At 44.9% G+C, this 24,590-nt stretch overlaps 2 protein-coding genes across 3 annotated transcripts in view; both read right to left on the bottom strand.

Annotated features, from left to right (window-relative positions):
- LOC147611812 (uncharacterized) overlaps nt 1–21,553 on the bottom strand; it is a 39,056-nt gene extending 17,503 nt beyond the window's left edge. For both annotated transcript variants that reach the window (XM_086783656.1, XM_086783657.1), the window contains exon 1: nt 19,533–21,553. In XM_086783656.1, coding sequence (XP_086639782.1) covers nt 19,533–21,215 — 1,683 coding nt within the window. In that variant the 5' untranslated portion in view covers nt 21,216–21,553. The remainder of the gene's footprint in view (nt 1–19,532) is intronic.
- Nucleotides 13,829–14,819, bottom strand: LOC147611813 (uncharacterized). Its single transcript, XM_086784208.1, has 2 exons — nt 14,499–14,819; nt 13,829–14,466 (listed from the first exon to the last, which is right to left on the bottom strand). Exons 1-2 carry the CDS (start codon nt 14,716–14,718, stop codon nt 14,252–14,254), a joined length of 435 nt encoding a protein of 144 aa, XP_086640334.1. The 5' UTR covers nt 14,719–14,819; the 3' UTR covers nt 13,829–14,251.
- Nucleotides 21,554–24,590: the final 3,037 nt, after the last annotated feature.

Genomic DNA, 24,590 nt, shown 5'->3' with positions numbered 1-24,590 from the left:
CAAGCTCATAAATTGGTCACACGGAGAATATGAGAAGTCAACGAGGTATAAGATGTTCACTTGTAAGGTAGTTGCCCAATCCTGGAATAATTATGGCCCCCAACAAGGTTGTGCAATAACCGACGGGTACTTGACGAATGAAGGATGGTGTTGGCAGCTCTGCCAGGTGGCAGATGACGGATCTCGGCAGCTCTTCAGACAACTGGCAACCTCAAGCGTCGGCAAGCGGCTGGCTAAAGCACAACAAGCGGATGATGGCACAGGCGGCGCTGGTGCTAGTGTTTGGCGCTGGCTGCACAGGCGACTGGTGGCAATAGCACTCAGGCAGTGAGCAAGCACTGATACGATGGCACAGGCGGCTGCAGCGCAGCTCATCAAAGACGGCAACAACAACGTTGATCACAGGTGGCATAAGCTGGTGGTGCAGGCGGCAAAAGCTGGTGGCACAACAATTTCCAGGTGAAGATAGAGACGCACAACACAATAGAAGGGTGCCAGCAGAGGTTCGAACAATGCGTACAGCCCCACCTTTTAGCCCTCAAAAGGGGATTTTACTGGATTTATTAGATTTTATTCATCTTTTATGTGTCCTGCTGCTGCCCAACTGCCCTTTCACTGGACCGACCAGCAGCCCCCCTTACTATATATAGTATAGCCTCATCACCACATCATTCTGTACCACTTCATAGACACATCAGATACCACATCTGCTGGTGTTGCTGCTACCATCGCCTGCACAACATCTGCTTCATCATCATCGGCTCTCTGCCCCAACATACCAACGTTTTATCCCAGCTCATGGGACAGCAGCCCTCTCTGCTACATTAATACAGCACCTCAGCGTTTTTATCTTCAGCTCATGGGACAGCAACCCTCTCTGCTACTTACACCTCCTCATTTTTATCTTCAGTTCATGGGACAGCAGCCCTCTCTGCGACACAATACGGCACCTCAGCGTTTTATCATCAGTACATATCTTGGGACAGCAGCCCACTCTCTGCTACAGTATTTTATCGTTTTTCTTCTACAGTTTACCTTGGGACAGCAGCCAACTCTTTGCTCACCATCACACCACTCGGGACGGCAACCCTCTCCGCTCCTCACCACCACTCAGGTATTGCAGCACCCTCGTTACCAGAGCCTGCACCACTCAGGACGGCAGACCTCTCTGCTCTTCATCACCCTTCAAGTACCAGAGCACCCTTGTCACCAAAGTCTGCATCACTTCATCTTCCGCTGCCTACTACCACCTCGGAGTGCCTCTCCATCCACCGACGCGAGCCTTTGACACCAACCACCTCACAGAGTGCCTTTGCCTCACATCTACGCGAGCCTTCGTCACCGACCGTGCTTCAACTCCGACATCGTCTTTGCTTCTACACTAGTCTTCTTCTCAGAGTCTCCTCACATCAGAGGACCTCTTGTACATATTTTCACACCATCATATATGCACTCACTCACCCATTTCATGCTATGTTGTTTTGCTTTGATCTGTCATACATCTGGTCCTTTGCCCTCCCAGGTACTTGTAAGTACAATAGGGTTTTCTACACGTACTTGCCGGTACATTAGGTTTTTCAGCACATATTTGCTAGTACAGTAAGGTTTCAGCAAGTACTTGTAGGTACAATAAGGTTTCAGTAAGTACTTGCAAGTACACAGTCGGAAACAGCAAGGTGCAGTTGGCGGCTACAACAAGTACATCTACTCGGGTACAACGGCAGCTACAGCAATCAGGTACAGGTGCAGTTGGGTGCTGCAAATTCACAGCAAGTACAGCAGATGTAGTTGGGTACAGCTGGTACAGGCGGCTGCAGCAGGTATAGTCAGGTACAGCTGGTACAAAGGTGCACAGTCCAGTACTATATGGCAACAAGTACACAATCGGGCACAGCAGGTACAGAGCTACACAGTCGGGACCTGTACGGCAACAAGGGGAACACGTAAGAGTGTCAATTCGCAATACATACATCTGGTACTATAGATATAGGTTGATATTCAGCAGGTACTTGTAGGTACAGTAGGGTTTTCTACACATACTTGTCGGTACATTAGGTTTTTCAGCATGTACTTGCTAGTACAGTAAGGTTTCAGCAAGTACTTGCAGGTACAATTAAGGTTTCAGTAAGTACTTGCAAGTACACAATCAGATACAGCAAGGTGCAGTTGACAGCTACAACAAGTCCTGCATCTACACAATTGGGTACAATGGTGGCTACAGCAATCAGGTACAGGTGCACGTACGTCATAACATGCAGTCACACGAAAACAAGTCACGCGAAAACAGTTTCAATCAGGCAAAGATGCGTGCATATGCATTATGCAATGGATATATCTCCCATTCTTGGAACCTGTAAATAGCAAGTCTTCCCGAGCACAGAACTGGCTTAGTGATGTCACCATTTGGTCACCCAACTGGTCCAGCCGTGCTTTCTCATTATGTACATACACTGGACTGTCGTCCATGGCCATTGCATATGCCGGGGATTGATGCCAATCTTGTGATACTGTGGACTTGGCTTTCCGTTGGGACTTGTGTCTTTGTGTGCATGCCCAAAAATGCCTAGAGGATTGGTGTTCCATTCGGTCTGGTACCTCGTGTACTTGCCTGGAACACGTCCACTTTGGAATAGTCTCATGAATGGGGATTGTCCATACCAATGTTGCATTGCATAGCATCTTTATGTACTTGCCTACAAATTGAATTTGCATGTTGTTTTCACACTTGCTTGGCCAATGTGTAGTTCTGGGTGAGGGGATGCCCACCCGTGAACCGTGCATGTCAAACTGTCTGTTGACATTGTTATGTGGCATGTCACAAGTCGTAAGTATTTGTAAAAACCCAGCCTTAGGAACCAGCATTAATTTATACATGAGTGTGTACACACTTTATTAAGCTTTGGGCGACCAAAACTCACATCTAAATTATGACCAGCATTGTGTTTGCACACACTAGTGTCCTGAGGTGGACAAAGCTCAATGTCCATGCCCAGACCTTATCCCCTTTGTTCAAAGAGAGCAACCAGCCATGTGTCCATCCCAACTTGCACCCCAACTCACTTTTCCTCTCTACCTGACACCCAAGGTGGACATCTCATCATCTCTCTTCTTCCTCTCTCTAGCAGAGGACGCCTCCCTTCCTGAGGCTTTTTGGCTGTATTTTCTGCACTTTCTCCTTCCCAACACTATATCCAAGCTTGCTAGTGTGTTTTCCAAGCTTCCAAGAGTGTTCCAGGTCGTATTCACCCTCCGACACACTCCCAATGAGTGGAATTCAGCAAAACAACCCTTTTATTTGTTGGTCTTCTGGCTGAAAACCCCAATTTCAGCCTTCCTTTCTCAAGTTGAACCATAGGGGAAGCTTTCCTAGGGTTCCTTGCATCCACTTGAAGACTTTTGTCACACAAAGGATCTCGACAAATTGAAGATTTCAACATTCTAGACGCTTTCATCGCAAAGACTTCCATTGATATCAACTCTACTTGCAATTGGTAACCTTTAATGCTCAATTATGGAAGCAAGTAACAAGAGGAGGAGTAGGACTCCATGTTCACATACCCTATGTAATGTTCTCTTGTCCTACGTGCTAATTTGCATATCTTCACCAACAGCCATATTGTTTGCAATATTGTATTCATATGCATTGGTATGGAAATCTGGTCAAAAATGCCCATGACACTATGTACTTTTTTTTTTCGTACACACCCGGGGCCCACTCAAGTGGGTGGACATTATTTGAGGGAGGGGGCGGCCGTTCTGTCTCATTGTATGTCTCTTGTCTTCAACAAATTACACTTTGCATTGTGCTTGTTGTCCATTAAATCTTGGTGCATTTAAGCATATTGATTAGAATTGTGTTCAACCAAGCATTCCATACCAACCGGTGAAATTACATTGGTATCAAAGCATACGGTTCTCTTTCACTTCCATTGTGAAAGACGATCACCGCGAACACTAGCTATCTCTACACTTAGAACATTATGGACAGCCATACAGTGAATGTTGAAGATGCCAACACAAGAGGCGGAGACAATGATATGCATGCCTCCAATGCTTTACAAGAAGAGCAAACTCATGTGGTGCATACCAGGGAACATGAACATGTAGGCCAGTCGTCCCGTGGTGAAGAGAAAACGCAAGAAGAAGAGTCCATAGCCTTAAGGGCTAAACTTACTCGTATGCACGCTCTTCTGTATGCACAACAAGAAGAATTGATGCTCTACCGCCAGCATCCATAAGTTTAGCCTTAAGGGCTAAACTTACTCGTATGTAGGCTCTTCTTTATGCACAACAAGAAGAATTGATGCTCTACCGCCAGCATCCATTGGTACATGATCGTTTGAAGGCCAAGAATGTTGAATCTTTTATGGATCATGCAATAGCAATGATAGCCCAAGAGTTGCACATGCAGCCGAGGGATGCAACAATTGCATACTTGGCTCGTACCGAGGATACCTATGCAGAAAAGGCAACCATCCCACATGTCTTGGTATTCCCATAGGTGATTGAACAAGAACATATGTCTAAAAGGATGAATCCTCGTGTGATTAGAGAGGAACCATCGGCAACTTCATGAGGTCCAGAGTTAACAAAGAAGAACCCGTTGTTCATGTGCAAGGTGCAAGAATGTCGTCGAGTCACATTGGAGCATATTAGAAAATGAGGTTCATTTGAACCAATGCCAACCAACATGATGATGCAAGCCAATTTCTTGGTTAGTATATGAACTAGCCCGTGACAGATGCAATGTTTATGACAGTGGTCAAAATGTATGTAAAATGCCATTGCTTGCTGAAAATGTGCATGCACTATGCACAACACATGCAACATGGGCTGCAATTTTCTGTTGGTGCAAGTATTCCGCGTATCTCTCATGCTACTCATGCTCTCGAGAGCGCTTGTGAGGGAGAAGTTATGGATGAAAATGCACCAATGTGTGTTGAAGGGCCAGCCTTGCCTCATGCTTACAGGGCACATGTTTCTATGCCTAATGCATCCCCTTTTGTTTCCAAAATGATGCATATAGGAAAAGATGTTGAGATGTAGACTAATGCATCAAAGTCTCATGACTTCAAAGCTCGAGACAAATCTGTTAAGTTTGATACATATCATGGAAAATATGATGCATCAGAGGCACTTGCTTTTATTGCTAAGTTTGATATTGCTTTTAGTGACGAGAATTTCACTCAGAAATCCATGATCCAACATGTAAGCATGTTCACAAAAGATACTGCTTCTCATTGGTGGCTTACTGAGAAGCTCTCCCTGAATCCTATTAGATCATGGAAAGAGTTCAAGCAGAGGTTTTATGTCTAGTTCTTGCCTCCCAATGAAGTGGGATTGGGTAAAGCAGAATGAAGGGGAAACGATGAATGCATATATGCAAAGTTTTGGAGGTGTCTCCATTTATGCATGTTCCAAAGGCGCAACTAATAGCAGCCGCGACTTCCCCCAATTCATTGGAACTCGAGTTAAGTCAATCCAATAAGACTAAACCCTCATTCCAAGGCAAAGAAAGGACTGCCCAAAACCTGCAAAATAGTAGACAGCCACTTAAAAAATACCAAAACCAAGATAAAAATGGTCCAAAGGCTGAAAATAAGTCTATCAAGAAGCGTCCCTTCAAAGTGAAAGACTATGGTCTCACTGCTCAACAGAAAGAGCAGTATATGAGCGAGGGGAAATGCTTTACTTGTGGCAATACTAAGCATATTGCAAAAGCATGCCCGAACAAAAAGAAGCGTGATAATATGAATGCACCAAAGCCCAATGTGCATATGGTTCCGGATGCGCAATGCAACACTTCACATGATAGCAAAGACAAGGTCATACGTAAAGCTTGGGGACAGCTTAAGGATTAGCCCACTTTGTTCATGTCTGATGATTGTGCAACTTAGAACTTTATATCTACACAAATGGCAGCTACTTTGGGTATTGAAGTAGGAGACATGGGTCCTCAAATTGAAGCAGCAAGGGCTGCCTTTGTTGGTAGAGAAGTGTAGGTTATGGCAATTATTGGCAAGTTGCACATACACATTCAAGGCTATGTGGATCATGAAAACTTTCTTGTAGCGCCTTTGAATGGTTGTGATGTATTGCTTGGAAAGCCTTGGCACACGCGCATTGATCTGCGCAAGGCTTACAAGACCAACAAGATCACCTTCTATGATGTGCAAGACATGTGCATGCTCCATCTGCAAGCTAATCTTTGATAGACAGTAGGAAAAGACAAAGGTTTTGGGCAAGGCCAGGCTCAGTTGGGTGCAAGAGAGTCCCGGAAGGGAACAAGAGCCTGCCGATTACAGCCACAGTGCTGGCCGACACAATGTTCAAGTCGTGTAGAGTATTCTGCTGTGGCCGACAGCAGGTTGGCCACGTCTCTTGCAACAAACGAGCCTATAAAAGGCTATGCTAAGTTAATTGTTGAGTCATTCAGTCCTTCAAGAGCTGCATCAGGAGGATGGGACTTCATGGAGTCAGAAAACCTTTTGAGGAGCAACCAAAGGCTTTCCAAGATTGTACTTCCTTTTTGTACTATATGAATATACTGAAACTCACCTATCTCTCTCTCCTCTCCATCTCTCTTGCATAGTTGTCACGGTACGAAAATACGATACCGTACAAGAACTTTTGGTACGTTATGAAATTTTTGAAAACCGTACGATAAAATACGGTTTTTTTTTTTTACGCTTACAACCTATGGAGCTTCAAGCTTGAATGTGAGGGAAGGTTGGGAGGGGAGGAGTCTATAGTGCTTGAGGAACCAGAACATGGATATGTGTCTCTCCCAGTTGGATCTCCCGATTGTCTCCAAAAAACAACCTGGATGGGTAATGCAATACCAAAGGTCTCTAAGTGTAGCGTTTATGACTAAGGGACCGTCCTTGCACAAATACAAGCAGTGCATCTAGGGTGATAGGTTTAGGGACTCCTTTCTAGATCAAAATGGCCATGTCCAAATCTTCTCCCTCGTACATAACTTGAGAATCTAACTGTCTAGCCTACCTATACCAGGGATCTCCAAGTGATGTAGCAAGATTCTCTCATCCTACCAATCAAGTGTACACTATCAGTCTACCCTGCCAGATTTTTTAGGTCTCTCAAAAAATCCATATGGAATATTGAGTGGACACGAAAGTTGCGAAGTATTGCGAGCGTTTGGGATCTTCGTTGAGCAGGGTTTCTATATTTTTTTAAAGCATTTGGATTTTTTTTTCAAAAAAAAAATTAGGGGAGGGGGGAAAAAAACTCGTACCGTACGATATTGTACGATATCGTACCATGCGATATTGTACGGTATCGTACCGTACAAACCGTAGGGTACGAATGGGTTCGTACCGATACGAGAAACAACTATGCTCTCTTGCTTGCGTTTTGCATCAAGTTGTTCCAGGATGGTGTTTAGGGCTGAAAGAAGAGACCATAGCTTCCGCATGTGACATTGGTATTAGAGCTTCAAGCTGGTTCTGAGATTGTGTTGTTGTCAATGCCCCATCCACCCTTACTGCATTGCGCATGAATGAAACCATCGCCCGTGTCTTGATCTTTTGGTGGTATAGTGACCAAGCAACATTGTATCAGCATCAAGCTTAACAAGACTACACACTGATGGTGTCCCAGATGAAGGTGCACAGTCCAAGGAGAGTAACACAAGACATGGAAGAAGTTCCCAGGAGGTTGGTTGGTGGTGTTTCCCAAGACCCAAGGGGAATGGCAGTCTTGTGAGTCGGATGCCACTTGGGCCATACTAGGAAAGGCTTTCAGGCAACGGTTCCAAGGGAGGATGATCCTCCAAGGGGTGGAGTGAGAGTGCCAGACTTAATACTCAAGAAAAGAAGACCAAAGAAAGTGTTCAAGGACAAGGCATGAAGGGCTAGGAGACAAGATGGAAGAAATGCACAGATCTTGGAGTGAATTTGGAGACCGAGCAAGGTTTTTAGTGAAAAGGTTACCAAGAAGGCAAGGATGACATGTTTGGAAATCCATGAGGAGACAAGGGAATGATGACAATCATCCATGGTCAGAGGTTAGAATCCCGTCATCAAGTTTAGCAGAGGGGTATGTCATGTGCAAGACATGTGCATGCTCAGTCCAGGAGCTAATCTCTAATAGGTAGGAAAAGACAGAGGTTTTGGGCATGAGCCAAGCTCAGTTGGACTCATGATCCTTCCGGAACCTTCTCAGAACATAAATACAAAAGATCTCCAAGATAACTAGTCCCAGAGACTTTCCATCATGTAAGGCTCCACGGCCATACATGTACACCATGTCAGGCCCCACAAGCCACACATGTACTATCATGTCAGGCTACACCAACCATACATGTACTGTCATGTTAGGCTCCATATGCCACACAGACACACCATGTTAGGCTACACCAGCCATACATGTATGTCATGTGAGGCTCCACATGCCATACATGAACAGTAGAAAAATAGAAGCTGTAAGAAATTTTGTGACAGCACACTTTCATAGTCTTTTTGCTCAAGTCTATCTCACTTTGGGGTGAGAGTTTGCTCCACATTAGTAGTAAAAAATTAGACATAAAATCTGTCCTTAAACTCTTTCCAAGTGCAAATGGAATTTTTGGTGGTCTTTTCAGTGATCCACCAATGGGCAGCTGTCCCCTTCAAGAACATGCCTGCATGACGAATTTTGGACTTCTCAGAGAAGTCCTCATCACTAAAAGCAATGTCAAACTGTGCCACAAAAGCTAGCACCTTAGAGACATCATACTCTCCATGAAAGGCATCAAATTTCACGGACTTGTCCCCTGCCTTGAACTCCTTGAGCTTCTTGGGATGTGGTACATGTTCTTCTCTTTTTCTCTTCCCCTTATCCAACAAGGCAGCCCTCTCTACATGGGCTTCATGGGCAATCAAAGATGTTTCAAGAGGCACGGTGGCATTTGCATTAAGAACCTGTGGCCCCGATGCATGTGACCTCCCCAAATGATGCAATGTCTCACCACGAGACAACTCAATGGGCAAAGTCTTTCGGCTTCCATGCCGACCACTCCATGATATACCTTATTTGAATCCACAAGGCCATCATGTCGCCCACTAGCTCCAACATGCACATACTTGTTGCCTCATGTCCCATGAGGAGTAGATGCATAGCGAGAAGTGACTGATACCTCTTCCTTGTGTATAAAAGATCTCAACCGTTGAGATGTTGGGTCCCTCTACTTCAAATGAGGTGGATTCTTGAATACTAGCTGTCCATTGAGTCAAGTGTCCGGACTTGCTTCCGATCTCAAAACTCCGTGTCTTCTCTTGAGAAAGAGAGACAATTGGACTCTGATACCAATGTAACCGCTCCCTACAGAAGGCCTACAAATCAGAAGACAATATACACTCATTTAGAACACTTAACTAAACTTAACAATGGAAACAACATTAGCAACATAAATACTGGAAATACCAAAATACACATGACACCAGCACTGGGGCCGGAAAGGGCCGGTCCCTCCCTCCATACATTTGTATTTCTTGGAGTATTTATATGTACAAGTGTCACGGGCCAAATAGGCTAGATTTCTCCACACAAAGAGTGAATACAACTCAAACAAATTAGTTCAAGTCGATAAAGTTGTGTTGGTCGGAGAAGTCTCAAATAACAAGCACATTCCCACCTTCACTGGGTGCACACCTGCCTTTCACTGGTCTTCCGGAACCGTGCACCAACAAGCACACCCATACTAACACAGGCCAAGGGATACACTGCGGAGGGAACATGGCTTGGTTTTCCCAAATAAGCTTTGCTCCCAAATTCCTTAGTGTGTCTAACCTTCACTGGCTCTCAGAAGCTCTAAGGACGCGGTTAGCACCACCACACAAGAAAAACCTAACCACACTAGGAAAGCTTCCTAAGCATACTTTGTTCCTGCTCTGCACAACTTAAAGAAATCTCTGAGCTTAATTTAACAAATTTTACATCTACACAAATAAGAAACATGAGGCACCTGGTACAGCAAGTACAATTCAAGTACAGTAGGTACAATTTGTAGCAAGTATAATCTGGTACATCAAGTACTTCACACATATGCAGGCACAATCAGCCAGGTACAATTCAAGTACTGTACTTGCAACATGTACATCAGGTACTTCACATATGTGCAGATACAACCTGCCACGTACAATTCAGGTACAGGGCAGTCAGATACAATTCAGGTAGAGCAAAGCGATGGAGAGAGGAAAGAAGATAGTAGGCGATGGAGAGAAAAATGCAGCCAGCCACCCACGTGGGAAATAATACTAAAATATTTCATGCAAGACCTTTTCCAAAGGTTATAAAACCTTAATGCCTATTTAATACTATGGGCACCCACACTAGAAAATATCCAACCCTTCTTTTAAACGTGTGAACACATTGGCTTATAAAATTAAAGTTACCATGGAGCACGCCATGAACTCTCGAGGGTATATCGTGCGTGGTGAACACTCCCAATCACTGCAAGGAAGGTGGGTCCGATATCGAGGCCAACTACTGCGGAGGGATGGAGAAGTCGATGTCGAGGCTAAGTCTATCTCTACCGCAGATCACACTAAGGCCTCTCTTCTGGGCCTCTGAGGGCAGCTAAGACCTCTCCTGGGCCTCTGAGGGCAACTGTTTGAATGTAAGCCAATCTGCAAGTGACCTAGCGGGGCCCATGCTCAAAGCTTCCCACACGATACGTGCAATCAAGCCCCAAGCATGTGACCACTAGGCAGACTGACCATGGGATTCCAGATCAGAGGCTAACAAAGCGGCTCCTCGGAGGCTACTGGAGCTGACTGCTAAAGCGCCGGCCTCAGATGAGGCCAAGCACTTGTTTACCCTATGCTTTCTTTCGTCCTCCTACAAGCACCACAAACACTAACCAAAAGTTGCTATCCTTTCCCTTCTCCTCCTAGAGGAGTTGAAAACATCTTCTCTATAACAAGAAGTAGAGTTACTTCGCCAATCAATTCTATTCATACTGTAACACACGGAAGCTCTGGGGGTCTTCTTTCAGCCCTAAACACCACTGAGAACATGCTGATGCAAAAACACAGACAGAAGGGAGAGTAGAGAGAGAGAGAGAGAGAGAGAGATAGCTGGAAATTCAGTATATTAATATGATACAAAAAGTTACCCCTAATCTACAACCATAGGCTGCCTTCATAAAAAGGTGGAATACACCAAAATACTCCTAGTCTAGACCCACACCCAAAGGGGGAGTGAATGAATACAACAATGAGCCTTGAGTGCCTTATATAGGCCTTTGAACAAAATAGGGAGCTGGCCGACTGGCCGACTACTGGTCGGCCAGCCGGCTGGACACAAAACTAGAAAATCACTTCCCAAACTGCCTTCTCATGCAGTCGACAGCGCATCATGCCACCGACAGGTTCTTCTAGCATTTCATGCAACCGACAGGTCATTTGGTCCATTCCTAGTCCAACACTTTCCATGCTTTACACTCTTTTGCTCCAAATCTGGTTCTAACTGATTCTTAAGTCCTTCTTTATCTGTTGCCCTTGAAACCGGCCTGACGGGCGGTGAAACAAACACTCGCACATAAAACACTTCAACGCCATTGAGGACCTAGAAAAGGAAAACAAACAGGGGGAGCTAGAGTGCTCCTGCAAACAGTACACAGACACCAATTGGCCCCAAAACGCAGTGGCGCCCCTTGCGGTATTTCTTTAATTGATTTTAAGAGCTTTGATTACAATAAGGCTGGAAACTCAGCCGTCTCAGTAGAACCCCTGAAGCCTGCAAAGGACCTGCATCATGGCTTCTTGTCCACTCGGCATCCACAAACAAGTCCAGCCATTGTTCACATCAAAACACTCCCATACATTGAGTCTGCATACAGAAGCTTTCTCCCATGATCAGGGCTACCACAACCATCCATAGCTTCTCACCCTATGAACAGCATCACACCCTGACACATCCAGTGCTTCTGCATCACAACACAGACTCCCAAACTGTCTCTCAAAAGAGAACTCGCATCACAGCACAGCATACCATACAGTCGACACACCTATACCAACCCTCTCTACCTTCCAAGGGTACTATCCATCTCTGTCATGGATTCCCTGTCCCCTGCCCAATCAGTAGCAAGGCTGTACCAAACATGTGTCCATTCCTGTACATTCTGCCTGCATGTGACCTATCTCCTGAAGAAACCCAAAAACATGTTTCCTCGAGAAACCTACGACCTGTTTCCACATGAAACCCTTAGGCCTGGTTCCCTTTTGAAACTTCTGTCATGTTTCCACACAGAACCATTCATGGCACCATTCAACAACAGTGCCAACAACAGCATACATCTAGTTACCTGTTCCCTCATGAAACATCTGGCAACATAGAGATGCCCATAACTGTAGGTCCCTCTGTTCCTTTCTAGCAGGAAGAAAACAATCTGCTCCATGAGCACGCAGCCATGCGAGCTTGCTTCACTCCCATGCCAAGAAACACTTTCAATTGACTTGTACTTGCAGCCGGAAACCCAAGTACATAGCTGAATTTGCAACCAACCAAAAACAGCCCATAAACAGTCCCGAACCAAAGCAAAGAGAAGCTGAAAGTTCCATCAGTTGAACGCCATCGACATGATGTCTATGTTCATGAAAAACCAGCCCCTCCTTTCTGCAAAAACACGGCGTCCTCCAAAAAGCACACACCTGCAGTCACCTATCCGAACAGGTCAACACCAGCAACCACCCCGTACCAAATAGTGTGCAGCTGCCTCCTGTATTAGCTGTCGTACAGCAGCCGCCTGCACCAGCTGTACCTGTCCGTACACCTCTGCATGCAGTTGTACACCTGTACCTGTAGTCGTACAGCTGTACCTACTACCTGCAGTCGTACACCTGCCCTGCGCCGCCTGAATCTGTAACTGCAGCCACCTGACCTGCAGCTTCCGTACACTGTACCTGCAGTATTCGTGCACTGTACCTACAGCAGTCGTACACTGCACCTACAGCATCCGTACGCTGTACCTGCAGCAGCCGTACAGATCTTCACGGGCTCTTCTGTGCGCAGCCAACATATGCAGTCGACTTCTCCTCTCTTCCACGCATGAGAAGTTGCACCCTCTCCAAAAAGCAAGTGAGAAAGAAAGAGGCGTGCCCCCTCCCAAAAGTAGAGTAGCCTCTAAAAATTGCCTAGGGGCCTCCCAAGGTTTTAAAACCTTTATAACTTTAATTTTTTTGCCCACCAAAGGTTATAGAACCTTTTTAAATTAAAGTATCTTTGCCCTCTTCACACGGGGTTGTCCACACATGGGCTTCCTTTTTAACTCCAATCTGATGCCATTCACACTGTCCACCATCCGTGCACACCTGCATACTGTCCAGAGAAAAACACAGGGTCGTGACATACCCCCCTCTTGAAAATTTGGCAAGCGTCCTCGATTGAACTCAATGGCACAGTAAAGCATCTTATGAGCAAAGACACCCCATATGACAAAAGCAATGGCCCTCCAATGCATCTAGGTGATAAAACAATCAGTCACGTCAAAGTGACAAACGCCTCTTGCTTGTTCCTTCAGAACCTACAGCAAACAGAAGTCTAAAATCAAATGGAAACACGTTTACTGTGTTAGCCAAAAACAAAACCATGCATCATTCTACATATGACAAACATATGCATGACACATATATGCATTCGCAAACAATATGCTCCTCAAGATGCTTTACCTACTCTAAAGTAACAGTCTAAGGGCTGCTCGCAAGCCTTACGCCCATGGGCATCCCGCAGGACCCACAACTGATGGTACAACATGAGCATATGCAAGCACTCAATGCATCCAAACACTACATCCACTAAGTACTTTCCCACATATGTTTCATGGCCATCCCGCAGGAGTCACACCCAGTGGTGTATCCATGAACATAATAAAGCACTTGATGTATCATACCAACATACATGCAGTACACCACACAATCCAGAGTATTTCCCAATGTATTCTCAATGGTACCAGGATCCAATGGCACCAGAATACAAAAATACCTCTACCTCAAAAAGTGTATGCATACATGCACAAATAGAGTTCAATCCATATATGAACCAAACCAACTCTAGGACTGCTCGCAAGACTTATGCCCTCCATAGAGTTATCCATAGTTGCAGTTATAGTTCAAGGTGCGGCAAACTGTGAACCATACTCAACTTTACCATCTCATGTGTCTAGAACACAAGATCATAGAAGTCCCATAAGCAGATGTACTGTCAGCCTCCAGTACCTTCGGGTGAATACAAAGATGTCACCAAGCGACTCCTAGATAACAAATGAGCCTGTCTGTAATAACAAGGGAGCGGAGGTGCTACCCCCCTCTTGAGCATCAGGCAATGCTCCAGACCTATGCTCTGCTGAACCTGAATGAGTCGTAACAAGAGTCGACTCTAACTCAAAGGCATCAAGATAAAGCTGCAAATCCTGAGGTGAATCTGCTAAGTCACCCTCCTCCATCCACTTCGCATCCATCAGTGAACCTCCTCCATCCACTTCGCATCCATCAGTGAACAGCTCTTGAACTTCACAGGATAGCGACGAGAAACTTTACCCTGTACCTTTCTTTCCTTATGTGCCAGTATCTGCTCGGGAATAAGAACCTCGTCAAGTTCCTCCACTTCCGTCTGAGCCTCATCTGATACATCCTCAGGCACCCAAAACCTGCTTGCACTCCACCCAAGTGGTAAGCACAAGTCCTCGATGAAGCATAGTAGATCACCACTGCTAAACATAGAAAGAAACTGTCTTCCGAACCCATGAAGCCTCTATGAAGATACGACCGATGACAAACTGTCGAAAGTTTTGCACCATAACACTTCAACTGCTTCTTGTTCTCCTGGCCAACTACTTCTTGTTCTTGGTGTCTTTTCTCCTGAGCTTCATCTTCAGCTCTTGCTCTTCACCTCATATAGGCAAAGACACACAACCCTGCACTGTCTCTTGCACTTCCTTTTCACTTTCCTCATGTTGAAGCTTTTGATGTGACAACCACGGGCTCGCCTCCTTGAGAAAGTCGACGATGTGTCCCGACAACGGAACCTTGAAACCGGCCTGACGGGCGGTGAAACAAACACTCGCACATAAAACACTTCAACGCCATTGAGGACCTAGAAAAGGAAAACAAACAGGGGGAGCTAGAGTGCTCCTGCAAACAGTACACGGACACCGATTGGCCCCAAAACGCAGTGGCGCCCCTTGCGGTATTTCTTTAATTGATTTTAAGAGCTTTGATTACAATAAGGCTGGAAACTCAGCCGTCTCAGTAGAACCCCTGAAGCCTGCAAAGGACCTGCATCATGGCTTCTTGTCCACTCGGCATCCACAAACAAGTCCAGCCATTGTTCACATCAAAACACTCCCATACATTGAGTCTGCATACAGAAGCTTTCTCCCATGATCAGGGCTACCACAACCATCCATAGCCTCTCACCCTATGAACAGCATCACACCCTGACACATCCAGTGCTTCTGCATCACAACACAGACTCCCAAACTGTCTCTCAAAAGAGAACTCGCATCACAGCACAGCATACCATACAGTCGACACACCTGTACCAACCCTCTCTACCTTCCAAGGGTACTATCCATCTCTGTCATGGATTCCCTGTCCCCTGCCCAATCAGTAGCAAGGCTGTACCAAACATGTGTCCATTCCTGTACATTCTGCCTGCATGTGACCTATCTCCTGAAGAAACCCAAAAACATGTTTCCTCGAGAAACCTACGACCTGTTTCCACATGAAACCCTTAGGCATGTTTCCCTTTTGAAACTTCTGTCATGTTTCCACACAGAACCATTCATGGCACCATTCAACAACAGTGCCAACAACAGCATACATCTAGTTACCTGTTCCCTCATGAAACATCTGGGAACATAGAGATGCCCATAACTGTAGGTCCCTCTGTTCCTTTCTAGCAAGAAGAAAACAATCTGCTCCATGAGCACGCAGCCATGCGAGCTTGCTTCACTCCCATGCCAAGAAACACTTTCAATTGACCTGTACTTGCAGCCGGAAACCTAAGTACATAGCTGAATTTGCAACCAACCAAAAACAGCCCATAAACAGTCCCGAACCAAAGCAAAGAGAAGCTGAAAGTTCCATCAGTTGAACGCCATCGACATGATGTCTATGTTCATGAAAAACCAGCCCCTCCTTTCTGCAAAAAACACGGCGTCCTCCAAAAAGCACACACCTGCAGCCACTTATCCGAACAGGTCAACACCAGCAGCCACCCGTACCAAATAGTGTGCAGCTGCCTCCTGTATTAGCTGTCGTACAGCAACCGCCTGTACCAGCTGTACCTGTCCGTACACCTCTGCATGCAGTTGTACACCTGTACCTGCAGTCGTACAGCTGTACCTACAATTGTACACCTACCCTGCATCGCCTGAATCTGTAACTTGCATTGCCTGAATCTGTAACTGCAGCCACCTGACCTGCAGCTTCCGTACACTATACCTGCAGTATCCGTACACTGTACCTGCAACAGCCGTACGCTGCACCTACAGCATCCGTATGCTGTACCTACAGCAACCGTACAGATCTGCACGGGCTCTTCTGTGCGCAGCCAACATATGCAGTCGACTTCTCCTCTCTTCCACGCATGAGAAGTTGCACCCTCTCCAAAAAGCAAGAGAGAAAGAAAGAGGCGTGCCCCCTCCCAAAAGTAGAGTAGCCTCTAAAAATTGCCTAGGGGCCTCCCAAGGTTTTAAAACCTTTATAACTTTAATTTTTTTGCCCACCAGAGGTTATAGAACCTTTTTAAATTAAAGTATCTTTGCCCCCTTCACACTTGGGGTTGTCCACACATGGGCTTCCTTTTTAACTCCAATTTGATGCCATTCACACTATCCACCATGTCCCCGTGCACACCTGCATGCTGTCCAGAGAAAAACACAGGGTCGTGACAGCCCTTCAGGACTAGCCTCAGAGAATGTCCATGGCAAATCTTGCACATGACATCCCCCTTTGCTAAACTTGATGACGGGATTCCAACCTGTTCTTGGATGACTGTCTTCATCCCATTCTGTTCCCTGAGTCCCTCTGTCATCCCATCCATCTCGATTCTCTGGCAACCCTTTTCACTGAAAACCCAGCCTGATCTCCAAAACCACTCTAACTCTGAATAATATCTATGCATCTGTTCCATCCAGTCCCCAATCCGTTCCTGCCCTGACTCTGAACACCGTCTTGGTCTTCATTCTTGAGAACTGAGTCTGGCACTCACTCCACCCCTTGGAGGATAATCCTCCCTTGGGACCGTTGCCCGAGAACCTATCTGGCTCACAGGACTGCCATCCCCTCTGGCTTTGTGGAACACCACCAACAAACCTCCGGGGAGCTCTTCCCGATCTTGTGTTCCTTGCCTGGCTTCGTATCCGTGCACTTTCCTGTACCTTGGACCTGTACACCTTCATATGGGACTGAATCAGTGTTTAGCTTTGCTGAGCCTAATGCTCTGATACCAATGTAACACGCGGAAGCTCTGGGGGTCTTCTTTCAGCCCTAAACACCACTGAGAACATGCTGATGCGAAAACGCAGACAGAAGGGAGAGTAGAGAAAGAGAGAGAGCTGGAAATTCAGTATATTAATATGGTACAAAAAGTTACCCCTAATCTACAGCCATAGGCTGCCTTTATAAAAAGGTGGAATACACCAAAATACTCCTAGTCTAGACCCACAGCCAAAGGGGGAGTGAATGAATACAACAATGAGCCTTGAGTGCCTTATATAGGCCTTTGGACAAAATAGGGAGCTGGCCAACTGCTGGTCGGCCAGCCGGCTGGACACAAAACTGGAAAATCACTTCCCAAACTGCCTTCTCATGCAGCCAACAGCGCATCATGCCACCGACAGGTTCTTCTAGCATTCCATGCAGCCGACAGGTCATCTGGTCCGTTCCTAGTCCAACACTTTCCATGCTTTGCACTCTTTTGCTCCAAAATCTGGTTCTAACTGATTCTTAAGTCCTTTATCTGTTGCCCTTCAGGACTAACCTCAGAGAATGTCCATGGCAAATCTTGCACATGACACATACCTCTTTGTCACAAGAACTATCTCCATAGCTCTGCTTTTGATGCAAGCCACGCTCTAATACCACTGTAGCATCCCCTCAATGTTACCATCATCTTGCATCCACAGTATACATACACACATGCATAAAGCACACAAGGAAAGTAGGTCACAACCTTAGGCTAACTACACCAAACCACTCCTCACCACCATGCATGTCCCGTACCACACAATGTACGAGCCTACAAAGCTCTGCAACCCAAAACCCACCTCAAGGGCGAGTCCAAATCCACTCACACAAGATTGGCTTCACACACTGAGTTACGAGCCCATCCCTTGCTTATAAAGGACTGGGGTGCTATTTTTAGCCATACATATGGGTTAATTGTCTAGCTCTGAACAGCCAACTGCTTAAATGTGTGACACTCCCTAGGACCATGAAGCATTAACCCATGCTCGTGCCAGGGATTAACGCTCCTCCCTTATTCAACACAAACCAATCCAGCCCCACACAACAGCTTATGTAGTGTCACATGCGGAAGCCTTACTAATTTAATATACCATGGTGCATTGACGAGGACTAGAGAAAGAGAACACACAAACACCCAATTGAGTCCCAAAACCCACTGAAGGGTCCCCAATTTTTGGTGTATTTGCTCATACCATGGAATTATTATATCTATAACAGATCTTTTACCTTGACCTTATGATGTCTCCTTCCTTCCTTATTGACTTTGGCATGTGAAGTCCTGATCATCAGCAGTCTCGTTGCTTCCTCTGAATTCTCGTTGAAAAAACATGGCTCCCATGTTGTTGAAATCCATGTTGTGTTGGTCTTCTGTGACGTGGGGTATTGTATCTTGGTCTTGGATGCTCTGCTGATGCCTATGATCCAACCCCCAAAATGGGAGATGAGATACCAAATGAAGAGTGGAGTGGCCTATTTGTAAGGGATTTTATGTCCAACTAGCACAAGTCAGATAGCCTTTTGCAAGCCCTACAAAAGTGTCATAAAAATCACTAACCTCCACAAAGAGCTAAAAAAGATACCCAACACTTGGCCCCTTGGCCAGGCTGGTGTGCACATGCTTAGGCTGCCCAAAACTGGTCCAAAAGTGCCCTGTGGGCTGCCCATGCTGCTGCACATGCAAGCCTTGGCTATGGGCTGCCCACATGAGCCTTAGGAATCAACAAGCAGCCATTCTCAACCTCTGCAATTGCTTTGAGTGCACAGCAAGGGGATTTTCCAGCAAGCCTACTTAGTCTTCTCAGCCTTGCGGGTCCACTTCGGAAAGACAAATAGACGACTGGGGCCCGATACTGTCCGTGCCCATTCCTTGTCTCTTCCGTTTGCTGATTTTACTAATTCGTTGTCAACAACAGTTTCCTTGTTGCCAAAACCCCAACCTTTGATGAGGACACAACCATAGCTTCACTAGAGGGATCTCACAGATGACTAATCTTAGTCCTCATTTTCAACAAGCATTACAAGCAGATTCAAACACAGTAATGGATATGCATATGGTCTCACCTCAGGACTCCAAATTGCACACTCTTGATGCACCCAAACTCCGGCAATGCCAAAGCGATCGTTCAAAGGACCTAGAAGTGGGCCAAGCCAGCCAGGTTCATTCCCAAAGGCATCCCATTCACTGTATCCTGGATAACTTATGTCACGTCCACTATTTTGACCATCTTCTTGTTTAGCAGAGACTGGCAATAAAGAATCAGGAGGCTCTCCCCTGCTGTCTCCGCCACACAACCCACACCTTCTTCCCTCGGCTAGATTCAGTTTTACTTCACCTTCATTAGTGCAAGCAGGCACTTCCTCTTTCTCGTGGGAAAAATCACAAGTGCCACATGTCTCTGGACCAACCTTCTCCTTCAGGATTGGGCAGTTCTCCCCTTCCTTACTATCAAGAACAGAAGCTTTTATTGATTCAGATGCACTCATAAGCTTGAGTGAATCTAAGTGACTCTGAGAGAAGCATGTTACACCATGATCAATATTCAGTGCACTGAGAACACTAAAAACCTCCAAGCTTGGACGGAGGACACTATCCAAACTGGCATCCTGGGTATTCTCAGCAGCCAGAGAACTACACTGACCAGAAGTGACCTCTGGCAGCTGAGTCTTATTAATCTCTTCCTTGGATGCTCCAAAATTATCCTTAATGTGCTGCTCTCCACACTTACCTGTTGAATGCAACAATTTATCAGTTGATTCAACTTTCAACAGAGAACCTGACGTTTCTTCCAAGCATATCTGCTCGTTTCCCTGCCTGCACCTTGTTCCTTCATCAGAAACAGTGTCCGGCTTCAACACCTCGGAACTGCTCAAGGACTTTTCCATTTCTTCCTGTGGAAGAATATTGTGCTCAAAAGGTTCAGACGTGTTTTCCATCTCCACAGCCATGTTGGTGTTTCTTGCCCCAATCCTTGACCTTCTCTTAGCCTTTCTGGTCCATGACAGGAAGGGTTCTTCTTCTCTTGCCTGTAGCTCATCCAAACTCTTCCTCTTTTCAGTTTTGCGAGGCTCTCGCAGATGCTCTTGAGTCCAATCATCAGGAGGTCCTTCATAGGCACGTAAGCTAGCCTTTCTGCGATAAGCTGTAGAAGAAGAAGGCCCCACAGCATTGATTTCGGGTGCAGTACGGGCCTCGTCTTTATTGATCCTTCCGCTCCTTCTGCCTTTTATCTCAAGCATTTCAATCCCTTTTTGTCTTTCCAGGCTGCTAGCATTCAAAACACCTTGGATACTATACACTCTACGGTACTTATGGCCTACCATCTCCTTGCTTCGTTTGCTCTTACCTGAGGCAGGATCACTGTCTAGTTTAAACGGCTTGTGTTTCTTCTTGGCCCTCTCGAATCCACGCTCTTCAAAATCGAAGCTCCTCTTGCCTCTGCTGCTGCTTGTACAGGTCGGCAGGTGGTTGGCTAGGGCACTGAAAGCCGGCCTCCGATGAGCGATCTCTGAGGGAGGACGCCTTGGCCTGGAAACTTCTTCCCTTCCGTCCCTAGTTTCCGACCTCGATCGACGGCAATCAGCAACATTCTGGCAGGCCGTAGGTGTCGGTAAGGTGAACTGCAGAAAGCTAGGGTTTGCAGCTTGACGAGGAAGCGGCGATCTTCTTCTGCGCTCTCTGGGAGGAATCGAAGACTGGCGAGTGTTGGAATGGCACGGGCAAGAGCTTCTGCGGCGAGCTAGCATTGTGGCGATGGCTTCCACGTAGATTTCCGCGCAGAGGAATGATGATCTTGAGATCTAGGCAGAAGGACGCCAGAGATGGTGCAGAAGGTGCTCTTGGATGGTGCTATCTATGCATGATGAAATGTAAGACTCCCAAGAAAACCGGGAAAATGGAGTTCGGGACACCTGGATATTGCAGCGTAGATGTGGCGTGAGACCACTCTGTGCTCGAAAACGCTTTTTTCGCCTTGTCTCTCTGGTTTTTTTTCTTCTGTGTGTTGTGGCTATGTCGAGTAGCAGAAGCTCAACGGCCAAGACGACGAAAACCCATCGACCTTTTGGACTTGGGCGCCAATGCACTTGATAGTCCTTATAGCTTGGCATTTGCGGTACATACACATTTCTAAGGCGCCAAAAATGTTTTCCAATCGACCATTTTATTTACTTAATTATTTTGTTTATCCTTTTTTATGAATATACATATTACTGTTATTATCATTTTTTAGATTATTTGTTGTGACAATGGACTTGTGCAACATAGAAGAGAAAGACCTTATGTCAACAAAAATACATCATTCCAATTAACACTTAGGCAATCACAAGCTTGGATCATGAGCGAAACTTATGGTCTAGGTTATCTCAAGTATTGCTCTTACCCTTCACACGAAAAAAAGGAAGGCAAGCTACTCCATGAGCAGAGGCTCACTACAAGGAGGGGATATTCCAATCCATGTCCACATTGATGGCACAAATCAAATAGTTATCATACACACACTCCAAGGTCCATCCTAATTTGGAAGATGCGCTAACTTGGATTGATCACATTGAAAGCATGGCTTGTGGTCGTGCATTGTTCAAAGAAAACACATGAAATGTGCTTGAAGGCATTGGGGCAACTGATAAATACAACCTAACATCTAGTGAGGTACAATAGAGTCCAATCTAGAAATCAATTCATGTCTTTGCCTATTATAATGTAATCAAATCTATATTGAAACAGTTGAATGACTTTTAGTAAAGTAAAATTGAACCGATGACAAAGCACACGAAGTTGTTATGGACAGGTATTTCGAGAAGAAATGCATGATCGAGAACCAAAAATGTTTGACGATGCAATACATGTTCCACATATCAAAACTGAATGTTATAGTTGAAAACTAGATTCTTTTATTCATATCTTTTCATAAGGTTACAAACAATGTGTTTAATGTTCAAAAGGCTAGATAGCAAAAAGATTAACCATTCCTAGTTTTGAAAACAAGATTCTTTTATTCATATCTTTTCATAAGGTTACAAACAACATGTTTAATGTTCAAAAGACCCAATAGCAGAAGATTGGTCATTTGTTATAAAAATATGCACGAAGACAGGTGCACGCACTTGAATGTCTTGGTGGGCATCCTCGAGTAGATGGTAAGCTATAAGGTCGTAACTCCACTGCAGGATGACATTAACAAACTTGTGACAAGAAGTTTCCCACAATGCCAACCACCACTTTAGTGAAGAATAATGTTTACTTCTTTAGCGCCTACTAGGACACAGACTCATTTGCTATATTTTATTACATTGTGTATGGTTATAGACTAAGGTTCATATATGGTGATTACAATATAGGATAGAGGATATGAACAGTTGTTATTAGTCCAAAGGTCAAGACTTTTGACACTCCATTTTAGGGCTATTTAAGCAAATCCCAAGCCATTGATTTGGTACATTGTATACACACATAATCATTCTAGTTCGATGCTTCACAATTGTGATTTATGCTTGTTGCGATGATGTATTTTTGGTGATCCCATTCCATCAAATTGGTATCAAATCTTAATGGTTCTTGTGGAGAAGAATATCATTTAAGCATGGCCTTTATCTCTCCTCGCTTTTGGGTTGTTTCTCTCTTTTGCATACATGTGAGCATCTTTGTTACATCAAGTTTGAAGCAACTCTTGAAGCACCATCCTAGAGCCCATGGGAAGAAGCCCATGAACAAGCATAATAGCTTTATTAAATAAAGTTTAAAGCAACTCATGAAGCACCATGCTAAAGATCATGGAAAGAAGCCCCCAATAAAGCTACTTACATTGAAGATCTTTTGACATGAAGCAATGCAAGGCATGTGGGTATTGAAGTGCATAAAGAGAGGAGCCTGTCACAATAGCTCTCTGGTGTAACCATGAAAAGTGCTAACATCATTAGGAAGGTGGCTTGAAGTACTAGCACCTACTCAAGTTAACAAAGCTATCAAAGAACTGACCCCCTACTCATGTAGCAACAAACATTTATGGGTACTAAAACCCCACGAAGAGCTAGCCCATGTAGGAAGGCAAACAATGTGATGTAACACACACGATGACAACCCATCTAGGAGGCTTGTGTTGAAGTAATCTTTCATTCATTCATTGTGAAACAATAGGAGTAAAGGAACACAAAAAACAAAGCCCATAAGATAAGCAAAGATGCATGTAACCCATCATTATGGGTGAAGTAGAAAGATGCAAAGAAGCTTTCCATCATTGCCAACCTAACCGTTTGTACCATCTTGTAGAGAAGATGAAAAATGAAGAAGAAAATAGAGGCCAACCTGACCATTTGAAAGAAGATGAAAAATGAAGAAAAAAAAGAGGGTTAATTTCAAAGGTCAAAATTACCTTTAATTTAGTAAGAAGCTGTTCATACACAAGGTCAAATGGCATCATTTTCTTCATAATTTACCACGTAATTTTGCTTGGCAAGTAAGGTGTTTAACAATGTTTTCAATGATTTTCTCATTCATCAACAAATTTGAGCTGTGAAAATTGACTTCTCTTTCTGTCATGAAGCTTTTCTCTCGAGCTCCTCGGTGTGGGACACTCACATATTTAAGGTGATGAGAATATTACTCTTCCTCTTACAAGCTAGTCGAGCACAATCCAGGAGCTCGAAGATGGGTATCAAATAGAAGAGAACCCTGCATAAGCAAGCTTTCATCAATCGACATGTGGATTGTTATGTATTCCAGATATATGTACTTATCCCATGAACTAGGTTGCTAGGAAACATAGGCTCTAAGCATATCCAAGATAGTACTATTCGTGACTTCGGTCTGTCCATTTGATTCAAGATGAAAGGCCGTAGAAAAATCTAACTTAGTGCCTAAGTTTGAGAAAAGAGCAATCCAAAAGTGACTACAAAATTTGGAATCTCTATCAGAAACTATCACTTTGGGTAGACCATGATGAACAAAGATTTGCTTGACAAATATGGTCGCAGCTTGCTGAGAAGTCAGTGTGTTTTTACATGGAATGAAATAGGCTTGCTTACTAAACCTGTCCACTATTGTCCAAATCATGTCATGATAACTGGAAGTAGTAGGAAAGCCTGTAATGAAGTCCATAGACACTTGTTCCCATGGTCGGTCTG

This window comes from Cibotium barometz, chromosome 46, assembly GCF_041138505.1.
Source record: "Cibotium barometz isolate CiBa-2024 chromosome 46, ASM4113850v1, whole genome shotgun sequence".
Taxonomy (NCBI): domain Eukaryota; kingdom Viridiplantae; phylum Streptophyta; class Polypodiopsida; order Cyatheales; family Cibotiaceae; genus Cibotium; species Cibotium barometz.
The sequence above is the reverse complement of the archived record's forward strand: the minus strand, read 5'-3'. Positions and strand labels throughout refer to the sequence as shown.